Source organism: Artemia franciscana, chromosome 2 (assembly GCF_032884065.1).
Source record: "Artemia franciscana chromosome 2, ASM3288406v1, whole genome shotgun sequence".
Taxonomy (NCBI): Eukaryota; Metazoa; Arthropoda; class Branchiopoda; order Anostraca; family Artemiidae; genus Artemia; species Artemia franciscana.
The window spans coordinates 56,274,773-56,287,013 of NC_088864.1; the positions used below are offsets into that span (position 1 = coordinate 56,274,773).

General features: G+C 35.7%; 1 protein-coding gene across 2 annotated transcripts in view; it reads right to left on the reverse strand.

Moving 5' to 3' along the window:
- The window catches only part of LOC136043802 (spermine synthase-like), an 89,814-nt gene that overhangs the window by 27,322 nt on the left and 50,251 nt on the right, over window positions 1-12,241 (reverse strand). For both annotated transcript variants that reach the window (XM_065728722.1, XM_065728721.1), the window contains 3 exons: window positions 11,380-11,502; window positions 3,585-3,739; window positions 106-195 (listed from right to left, as the gene is read on the reverse strand). In XM_065728722.1, coding sequence (XP_065584794.1) covers window positions 106-195; window positions 3,585-3,739; window positions 11,380-11,502 — 368 coding nt within the window. The remainder of the gene's footprint in view (window positions 1-105; window positions 196-3,584; window positions 3,740-11,379; window positions 11,503-12,241) is intronic.

A 12,241-nucleotide genomic window follows, 5' to 3' on the forward strand; every position in this document is an offset into this window, starting at 1 on the left:
GTTTGTTATTTATTTATATTTTTGTGTGTATATGGCCCACGGGTTTTTGAAATACACCTATCTATCTATAATAGCAAGCAATATTAAAGTTTTTAATTGACTTACTTTGTAGTTGGGTCCATCGTAGGTGTCTAATGCAGTTCCACATGCACTGCGCATATGCTTTTTGCATAACTGCATTACAACGTCATCGATCTAAAGGGAAAAAGATTTAAAAAATCAAGAGCCCTATTTTCTAAGGTATTGCTTCCCAACCGGGGGAAAAATTAAACCCATACATATGAATTTTAATACTTGTGGGGGGATATTTTAAAGCTTCAGAAACCCCTTGGAAGTATATCACTGAATAAGCAATATCTATTATCAAGTCCCAACCATACAAGTATATTTCCAAGTGTTTCCAAAAATTAGCTAGAAACCAACAAAGACCGTCCCCGAATGGGGTAGGAAGTGGCTGTAATGAAATATTTTAAGGAAAATGGAACTTAGGTTTGAATATGTTGAGATGGAGGAGGATGTCTACAGCAGTGTTTGCATCAGGAGCAGCCAGTGCTGGTGTTGCACTGAATTGGTAGCAGTAGTAACTTTCCTCTTAAAAACCAGGGATTTTCCCCAAATATTGGGGGGGGGGGTGCGTGAGCCTATACCTTTTCATTAGGCCAGGTTACATTTTTGTACAACTAAGCATATAAGGAGGCTCAAAAATTTAGAAACAGGCAGATACGCAGAAGTAGGGTCAATCTTAAAAAATATGTACAAGTTCCTATAGTATTCTTTAACTTGACAATTATAAGCATTTTTTTTAAAAGCTTGCCCGCTCTCTTGAAACAAAGTCATGCATACATGTCGGCTTGAGAGATTCCGTCGACATAGACGATTGAGGAAGTGAAATTTTGAATAGACACAGCCGGGAGGGATTCTACGATAAAAAAATTGAGGAGTATCTATCATTATATGAGAATCATTAAAAGTATATTCAGATTTCTTTTTTCATTCATCTGATACTATTTTTTTTATAATCCGTTACACTATTTTATACGAGAAGGGGAAGGTATAGCTCTAACGTCTTCTGAAAAAAAACACATTGTTAAGAAATGGAACAATATAGGCTTATGTCAAAAATACAAGCATTTTCGTGAAAATAGAAGTAAAATTATTAACGGTCATCTAAGAATCCAAATAGTTTTAAACTGCACGAAAAGAGCCACTCCACTCCGTAGAAATTATATATTTGACCTTCCATGACTTCCACAGTATTTAACTCATCAACCAGTCCCAAAATAGTAGAATGTTGAGTCGAATCAGCCTCTAATCTCCTTTTAGGGGGCGGCCCCCCGCCTCACTTTCACGCAAAAATTGAAAAATTATAATGCAAACTTTCTGAGTAAATAATCTCTATACTACGACATTTCTGTTCATTGGAAAACCCTTAAATTCGGTTTATTGGGAACGCAAGGGGAGGAGCCAATTTCGTCAATGGAGAAGAATCGGCAAATTTCGGAGACTTGTTGGCAAATCCTAATGTTTCAGAGAGATTGAGCCCTAAGACCATCCCTGTTAAGCCTAAGAGCATTGTCTTTTTGGAGGCCTTCATTTTATCTCCAATACAATGCAAATTATCCTGATTTCGAAAAACACCCTTTAGAATTTTGATTGAAGGAATGCGGAAGTTTGATGATAGATCGATTGTATTTAAAAGGCCCGCTTTGTTCTCTTAATTGAAAGTCTGAAAAGCCAGCTTCTATAAACTAGGCTTGTTGGCAGAGGGTTCTTGCCCCCTCCGTACCAGCCTGATTCAAGTCGTCAAAACTAACAAGGAAAGAGAGGTTACTTCGGGTAGGTATGTAGACATTTTTTTCATTCAGGGAGAGCGGAGTAAATTCAGCAAACAACACAGACAATGGGAATTTTTAAGAACACTTTAAAAATTTGGGATCTGCGCCCTAAGGTCCATCCTCTGGGGACAAGCTTTGACATCGCTTTGAAGTAAATTGTACCAGTTTTCAAATGAACCGCTACATGATAATTTATACAATTTGAACACCCGGTTAAAAATTTGACTTAAGAAGGAGGGAATTTTAGATCAACTAAAACTTGAACAGACATCCGAGTGAAAAAAGGAGCAAGTACAACAAAATTTACGGGAAAATTTGCATTATACCAAAAAAATTCCAAATCTACCAGGTCCTCGAAATTGTACCGAAAACAGGTACAATTCTGCCATGTTGGCAACACTGCTGAGGACATACTTAAAATAATCGTAGAAATAGATGTTAATTTATTTTTAAACTCTAGGAAGTTCAGAATCCTTACACCATATTTTCAACAGAATATTTTATTGCAAGAAGTTTTTGGTACTTAATTTGATTATGTCAGTTCATGACACCTGAAAGGAAACTATCTCATTAAAATACAGTATTCTCGGTCAGCTAACTTCCGATGACCTAAAATCAAAGGCCAAAGAACCAATAAGCGGATGATTAAAAATACTATATAACCTGGATCACTGAAAATTGAAAATCAGTTCAACGTCAGGATTCAATAGTGATTGGAGACTGATTTAGATGAAGTGTGGTTGAAGTATTCGCTGTAAGGATATTGACTCTTCACTGGGTTTACTTCATCCTCTTCTTCTCTAAAATAAGCAGCTACGAATCCAGTTACCAAGTATGTGTTTCTTGTTTGGATATTATCGAGGAGTAAAACTACGAAGAACTGTTCTTTAGTTAGTACTTCGTTGTATTTACTCCCGGTAATGTTCACCTACGACTTAGAAGTGAGGGCAAGGTCAGTTGTAGCCTAACATCCGTTTCGATGTAGGTTCAGATATATTCCAACTTCGATCGAATGTTAGCTTGCACTTGGTCTACCAGCCCTTTTGTTGGGGGGATTTGCATCCCCTCTTTGATAAAGGCTAAACATCCTGACTTTGTAACAGCATTTAAGATTTTGACTGAAAAACAGTGAAAGACTCATAATATCCAAGTTTTAGAGGGTTGCGCACTAGGACTGGTTCTGGACAAGCTTTCTGTTAATGCTGTCTTTCTGTTGAAGTTATTCTTTATTTTTTACAAGAAACTTCGGCTGACTGTTGCAGTGCTAACGGAGAGGTTAAATCGATACCTTAAAAATTGTGACTTTTCATCATATTTGTGAATATTATTGATAGTGAAGAACTGTGAAATAAGCATAAACATTTAATGTCTACACTCAAGTGTTTCTTGTACAGTTTTGAATGACAGTGCTGCTTAAGTCGGTGCCAGTATTTGTTCGAAGCTTCTTTAGTTAATAGAAACTTCGTCCGAACGCTGGGATCGATATCAAGAAGTTATTACAATTCTGTTGATGTTTCTATTTGGCATTTCGTGTAGAAAAATCTTCCGCATTAATTGGAGTTTTTTTTTAACTCATCACAAACATACAAATCAATCAAAAGACCAACGTAAATCTATCAAATGGCCTACCATGTATAGTGACAGAGAAATTGTTGTTTCTCATCACTGGTATACAGTTCGAACTTTTCTTTTTAACAATAGAAACTTCGTCTGTATGCTGGTCCTGAGAAAAAGACGAAATCTACTTACATCAACCATCGTTACAAAACTCGGTTTCTCTTTCAGCAGTTCCCACAACAGTGCCCCGTCTCCTCCACCGAGTATCAGCACATCTTTGTTCATGTAATCAATTGTTCCTCTGTGCATCAACGTTTCTGTGTATACGATATCACTTTCTGCCAAATCTAAAAAGAGACTTGACTACAACGAGCAGCTTTTCCTTGCTTAGGCTATATAAACTGCTTAAAGCTTGGCTAAGCTGTTCGTTGTGGTTGACGAAGAGCTTGCAGATTTATTTATAAGGGCAGCAGTCTTCTCGATGTTCAATGGGGGCGTCTATTTCGAGGCTACATTGTTTGAGTGTAACTTCGCTTTAGGCGCACCAAATGAATTATCTATACTATCGACCTTGTCTGCACTATTTTTATGGATTAAAACCTCAACTGCAATACCCCTCTAAGGATTACTTACATTACTTCTGTGGACGAAGATCTCAATCGGAATGTTCACCTCGGAGCTGCGTTTTATAAAGTAACTTCGTTCTGAACGTTCCAATTGTGAAATACTTTTCCATTTCTAAAAGTTTCATCGAAGGTTCATCAAGTCATCAAGACAGATAACGCAGTGAATATCAAAGGAAAAGAAATCCCAATCGGAAAGTTCACCTCGGAGCTGCTTATTATTAAGTAACTTCGTTCTGAACGTTCCAATTGTGAAATATCCCGAACATTTTATTCAATTTTATTCAAGTTCAATTTTATTCAAGTAGACCAAGAATTAACTGTTAGCCATAATTAACAGTGATCAGTGAATGCAAGAGAAATGACAATCCCAGCTGGAATGCTCATCCCGGAGCTGCATTATTATTGTGTAACTTCGTTATGAACGTTCCAATTGTGAAAGGTCATAAATGCTTCATGATATTTGCTAAGCCATCGATTTTTGAGTGCATTAAAGGTTCACTGCAAGGGAAAAACCAGGAACTAATGCTTAGATTTTCCTTTCATTGATGAATTTTGTTGGGGTCATTCAGTCGGAGGTTGTGTGCTTAATTTGCAACTTCGTCTGGATTCTCCACTTGAAGCATCACCCAATTCTGCCGTTTTAAAAGAACTTTAAAATTTGCCCTTTGCTTCAGTTAATCTTTACCCGACCAACAACGAATATCTTTATACACTGTCCTTATGCTTCACATGTTTTTCATTACTTGTGTTTGACCCGCACATTTCATTCACTCTATATTTTTGAAGGATGTTCGTGCTAACATTCGTGTGTATTTCCGAAAATAAATTTTTGGTTATACTGTCGAGGAGCCCAATTTTATTTTGGAGGAAATATATGGGAAGCCTCTATAAATTTGAGAATACCGATACAAATTTAGTACTGTTTATAAATCGCTCCTGATGATAATTAAATAAATAACAAGTTTTTTACTGCAAGTAAAGAGCAGCATTAAAACTTAAAACGAACAGAAATTATTCCGTATATGGAATGGGTTGTCCCCTCCTCAACCCCCCGCTCTTTCCGCTAGTTTGACTCTTTCTCGCAACTCTACTTTTTGAAACAATATAAACTTTAGCGTAAAGAGCGAGGCGTTGAAGAGGGGACAACCCCTTTCATATACGGTATAGTTTCTGTTCGTTTTAAGTTTTAATGTCGCTCTTTATTTGCAGTTAAAAAACTTGTTTTTTATATAATGTATTGAAATTAATGTATTGAATTAATGTATGTTTGATTTTGGCTCACCACATGAATAATTAAAACGAAATTTGCACATTATTTTTTTTTTTTTTTTGGCTAAATGGCTTTCTCATAATTTCAATCGGACAATTTTGATAAAAACAAGAGCTATGAGCTTATATGGCACTAGTGACGAGGCAAGAAGAGCCAGGAGCTCATATGGTAAGAGCCAGGAGCTCATATATATAAATTAGCTCACGTAACGAATTTCTGTATTCTCACGTTTTTATTACGTATATGAGGGGGTTCACCCCCTCTCAGTACCTCGCTCTTTACATCAAAGCTTAAATTTTGTCCCAATTCTTTAATAATGACCCCTGAATCACAAAGGCCATAGAATAAATAGTTGAAAGTATTAAAAATACTTAGCGTAAAGAGCGAGGTATTGTGGAGGAGACGGGCCCCTTATATGTAATTATACGTAATAATTTCTGTTCGTTTTAGGTTTTAATGCTGCTCCTTACTTCCAGCTGAAAAAAAACTTTTTTATTTATTTTCTCGTTGTTTTTTTTAATAATGCTAGAAAATTCCTGCACCTCCTTCATGGAAACTCTTCCCTCATGGTAATTTCTTCCATGAAAAGATCCCCCCAAGTAATACCCTCCTCCTGACCCCCCCCCCCCCACCAACGCGAAAAGTCCCCATGAAAACGTATATACATCTCCCAATAACCATTACTATATGTAAACAATGTCAAAGTTCGTAACTTGCAGCCCCTCTCCCGGGGACTATGGGGGATTAAGTCGTTCCGAAAGAGATAGTTGTTAGGTTTTTCAACTATTCTGATCAAAATGGGTATCTCAAAATTTTTATCCGGTGACTCTGGGAATAAAATGAGCGTGGGAGGGAGCCTAGGCGCCCTCCAATTTTTTGGTCACTTAAAAAGGACACTAAAACTTTTATTTCCATTAGAATGAGCAAAAAAATACGAAATTCCACATTTTTGTAGATAGGAGATTGAAACTTCTACAGTAGGGTTCTCTCATACGCTGAATTTGATGGTATGATTTTCGTGAAGATTCTATGACTTTTATGGGGCGTTTCTCCCTATTTTCTAAAATATGGCAAATTTTCTCAGGCTTGTAACTTTTGATGGGTAAGACTAAACTTGATGACACTTATATATATTTATATAAATAGTGAGGCCACTATTTAAAATATTTGGAGGCCTTGCCAAAAGATATATAGTTTGAATAAGAGATCCGAATAAAGACTAGAAAACTAAAAAAACAACAGGAAAATAAAAAAAACATCTTAAAAACAAAATCTTGATAAACCATTTAACTTCTTCCTTTTTGTTTTAACATTCAGATTCAATTATTCAGTTTCGAAAATCACTGCTTACAAGTAGAACTAACAAGCTAGTGCAATATCACAGAGAGACGTTTAATGGCCAAGTTAAAAACTTTTGATCATCAACATAAAGTGGCCTATGATATCAAAAATGGTACTTTTTGGTGTCAATTCTTTGAGTTAATGCCTCTTAGACTTAGCATAAGTCTAGGAGGCATTAAAAATGGTGCCCTTACAATCTCCTTACTTAGAATCTTTAACTGGAGGTTTACAACCTCCTGTCGTGACTCCTTTAGTAAGTAGAACTAAAAAAAAGTTCTGAAAACACAACTGTCGTAAAAAAAAACAGGATTTGAATTTGAATATAGGACGGAAAAGTTCTTGAAACAAAAACTAATTTGTGTTTATCTTTAAAAATTTAATTACAAAAGCGAAGAGCAAAAACGCTGATTTTTTTATTTCTCCAGAACTAGCGGGGTGCTAAAACATTGCAGAAAGCTTCTATGAATTCATTTGGAAGCTAATTCTTACATGTATATAGTTAGCATAAATTTTTCTTGGAATCACCAGCGTAATATGACATCTGGTACCAAAAGATGGGATTTTTTCGTGTCATGTACTATTGAAATGCCCACTGCAAAAAACTCATAAACCGAATGCTTAACCAATCCCATTTAATGCAGAAAAAAATTGGAAAAAACTACGTAGTGAAAAAAATTTTCATTCAAATTCAAAATTTCTTCAAGAATAATGATCCTAACCCTGATGTGCTAATTTTAAAACTATAAGTTTCATCAATAATATACAAGTTTTGTCCTACTCATCAAAAATTACGAGCCTGAGAAATTGGCCTTATTTTCGAAAAAAGGGGGAAACACCCCTTAAAAGTCATAGAATTCTGTTCAGCATAGTCGAAAAGTCTAATAACTATGCCTTTGAGGATGACTTAATCCCCCAGTCACCGGGGAAGGGCTGCAAGTTATGAACTTTGCCCATAGGTTACATATGATATTGGTTATTCGGAAGTACAGACGTTTTCAGGGGGATTTTTCCTGGTGGGAGAGAGGTTTACGTGGGAAAATCTTTCCATGGAAGAATTTTTCATGAAGGGGTGCACCCCCTCGTCAATACCTCGCGCTTTACGCTAAAGTTTTTTTGGTGTTTCAAAATGGCTATTTATTCTAATTAAACGGCCTTCGTGATTCAGGAGTCATTCTTAAAGAAATGGAACAACATTCGAACTTCAAGAACTTATTTCGAACTTAAGCGTGAATAGCAAGGTATTGGCGAGGGGGCAAAACCCCTCATATATGTAATAATTTCTGTTCGTTTTAAGTTTAATATTGCTCCTTACTTCAGTTGAAAAAACGTGTTTTTTTATTTAATACAAACAGAAGAAACAAAATCCAGAAATTTTTAAAGTCAAAGGCTTTCAGTTGACTGTATTTAGAATGTCAAACCATCAGCCCACACGGTCGGAAGCTTTCCCAAATGTCTTTTGGGCTCTCTTTAAAAAGGAGAAATCTATAACATAAGATAATATTTATTTTCAAAAGCCCTAAAAGAGTCGAATTCGCTTCATGTCAGTTAAGACAAAGTTAAACCTAAACAAAGAAACGACCAATACACAAGATAAAAGCTTCTAAGAAACATCAATCTAGCATAGAAATGGTCAATAAAAATTTAATAGATTAAAAAAAAACATGTGATACAAACTTTATACGTTTGATGGCAAAACAAAAACAGATGTGGAGAGGAGGGTAAAACAATAATATTTTATTACAAACAACTATCAAAGGCAAAAAAATTCGAATTCGGATTCCGAGTTAAATGCTGTAAAGAAGTATTTCTTTAATGCTGCAAAGATAGTAAATGTAGCAATATTTCTTCTTGGTGTGTGGCAACACTGAGAAGATATATTTCTGAATCTGATCCACATTTTATCTCTGGAAAAGATAGGTCTAAACTAATATCAATATCGGCGACCTATTCATTGCGGAAATACAGAGGACCTGGATGAATCTAACCTATTGGGCTGTCTTATTAAAAAGTGAGATATGAAATAATAAATATTAACTTTATAAAATTTCACAACTGACAGTAGCATGTATACAATTGACGTTTGGGATAGTGGAAGGCCAAGGAAATTAAAACATGATAAATCAAAACTGATAACAGATGAACAGCTTGGCTGTGTTCGAACAAGACGTAACACAGGTATACCGGAGGCTGGCTGCTAACGTCTGCGAAAAAAAGAAGACATGTCTTTAGTAAATGTTCTAATTTTCACCCTCCCATTGGAATTGCTTCCCGATTGAGAACTTTTCGGTTCCATACAAGGCCTGTGTTTTTTCAACTCCACATCCTGCTTCAGGAGCCTATTTCAACAATTTACAGCACCTTAGGCCTTTGGATGGAAATTCAATGAAACCCAAAGAAAAACAACACTAACTGATTTCGTACCTTATTGGCCAGTTTCTATGTAGAGAAGGTATCATGTTCCATTTGTGCAAATGCTCACAAGTCACGTGGTCCTTGTGCAGGACTTATGGAAAAACTACAGTTTTATCAAAGACAATCTAAATTAACAGCAAAAGAACTTGGGCCTATGTTTTGGAAAGAAAAATGTCATTGATAAGTAAAATTGTCACCTGGCTCGTAAGGGAAGTAACAAATTGGCGTCCGTCCAGGGATAGATTAATTCTATATTGCTAAAGAAATAATCTCACACCAGGAATTTCATATAAAACAGATACCTATGTGTATCAAATTTTGTCCAGAAATCGAACATGTTGCATTCAGTAAAACCCTTGCTTGTACCTAAAAAAACTCAAGTTAGCTTGGTTTAAAGTAAAATATTAAGATCAATCATTTCATTTTAAAATTTTTAATTATTTTAAAAATTATTGGTTTTACTAGCGCTAGTTTTTCAGAATTCTAAAAATATTTCGAAATACTCTGCTTCTTGCCCTAGTCATCTCAACCTTTCTCTCATTATAGTCTTAGAAACCGAGATTGAACTTTTTTTTGTACAGCCTACTGTTTGAAATACGGCCAGTCAGTTGGGTATCCAAAACAATCCGCAGGCAACATCTAGTAAATCTTCCTCCGTTTTTCGGAGCACTCAAGCTTCAGAGCCATATTTGGCTATTGTCATCACTGTAGGTTCTAATATTCTAATCTCGGTTCACAGACTTTTTTTCTTGTTCTTCCAAATTTTTTCGAACTGTGAAACAAAACTCCTCGGGCCTTGATTACTGAGCTTTTAACATCTTCAATGCACCCACCGTCTCTACTAACAATACTACCGAGGTAAGTGAAGCTGGTCCTGGCATACACTTTGCAATCATCGCTTACTATACTAATATTTTTATAGCATTTTAATTCACTTTTGTTACGTCCTAATTGCATGGTATTGAATGCCCATAAAAGTTCGATCATTCTCTTCCAGAATAATTGCAAGAAAACACAACAGGACCTTAATTTGTTTATCAACAATAAACAACTTCCTCAGACAGAGATGACGAAATTCCTTGGCCTTTACTTGGACTCTGGCCTCGCGTTCAAACATCACGCAATTATCTCACTTCTGTTCTCTCTAAAAAAAAATAAGCTTTCTTCACTATGAGAATCTGCTAATTAATAACTCTACCGTATATTAATTACTGTTGCAACGTTAGGGGTAACATCAGCATGTCTAATCAAAAAATAATTCAAAATATCACAAAATAAAGCCATTAAAGCTACTTTCAGCCTTCCTCGAAGATGTCCTACCTCCAATCTATACTCAACTATTGGATTGAGAAAATCCTCGAATCTATACTCAACTACTGATTCGAGAAAATCTTGCGAATCTGATTAACCTTGCTAGCCTAAGACTTGCACACACTGCCCGTCACAGACTTTTACCCGATAACCTCTCAAACTTTTAGACTTCATGTTCCTCTGTGAATCATGGACATCCCCTCCGCTCACCCTCAAACTGATTTCTCCAACCCAGCCGGAGCACCGGATTTGCTCGCCAATACCCAATTTTCACTTCTATCATGCTTTGGAATTCCCTTCCCGAAACCTGAGAAAATCTCGACAGCTTCTTCTGTAAAGAAAATCCTTACAACATATTAAAAATTACCTCCCGTAGTTATTTGAAATTTATTTTCATTTAGTTGATTCTGTCTCTATGATTTATTTATTGTCTTTAATCATTTTCGGTTTTATATCGTCTTCATTTTCACCCTTTCTTTTGTATTTCTTGTTCTGTCTTTTTGTTTGTTTGTTTACATTTTCATTTTTTTCTTCGTTGTTTTGTTTTTTAGCTTGCACAAGCTATACTTTTGAGTCGAAGCTAATTAACCGATTTTTTTGAAAATAAATAAACTGATTGATTGACCGTCAGCTTAAACGATCTTTTCGTTACTCAACGTCACCTTTTCATCTTAACTTATTCCCAGACTTAGCGACTTAGTCTTCTTAACATTAATTTTCAAACACATTTTTGCACCGTGAACTCGCAAAACTTCTATAAGCTCATTCATTTTGCTCAAACTTTCATCTAGGGTGCATAAGTCATCACCATAATTAAGTCCAGGAGAGTTTTCCCTCACCATTTGATTCCGTGGTCTCCCATTACCTTTCCAGTGCTCCTTAAGACAACGCCCATCAAATGATCCATACAAATGGCGACAGAAGACAGCCCTGCTTATTTTTGATTCGATACGAAACCAGCCACTAAGCTCCCTTCCTACCCTAACAGCTACTTACTAGTCTTAGTCAGCTTCTAGTCTTTACTTACTCTGTAGTCCATCAAGCACAAGTAAATTTCCAAAATTCTTTGTCTTTAATATTTCAACTTTCTGGAAAGGCGATTGTACATCAGCCAGAACTTCTTCAACGTCATATTCAAGTAGTCGATCGTCTAGAATAAATGGTTAAATTTAGCAACTGAATGTAGGGAAACCTTCCCCAATGGATACTATTCTGATTGACCCCCCCCCCAAAGACAAACGAAAATTCTGGCAAAGCAATGCATTTTTTCATGTTTTCGACCCTTTCCCACAGGAATAAACAAATAGCGAGGAATAAAAAACGATCAATAAATCATAGAAGAAGACAGAATATATAAATCTAAGAATGAAAAAAACAAGCGAGTAGAAGTGAGCATCTACACCCCAGACCTTGAAAAATACATCTTTGTGGAGGGGGAGGGGTATTTTCGTTGAAAAATTTCTTTTTTGGGTATTTTCATTATAAAAATTTAAAAAGCGACAAATTTGCCCCTCCCACCTTGATTTTGAAAAATACATCCTCGCCTAAATTTTCATTAACTGAAGTCACGAAGTATAAGTTATTAAGATAGCTACTAAGATAAGCTACTAAGTAAGCTAATTTTCTAGCATTATTAAAAAAAACACAATGAAAAAATTAATATGAAAGATTTTCCACTGAAAGAAAGGAGCGGCATTAAAACATAAAACCAACATTTATTATTATGTAGATGGGGGGCTCATCTCTTCCTAAATACTTCGCTCTTTACGCTAAAGTATTTTTAGTAATTTCAACCATTTATTCTATAGCCTTTGTGATTCAGGGGTCAATCTTAAAGAATTGGGACAAAATTAAAGATTTAGTGTAAAAAGCTTTAGAGCTAAAAGCTA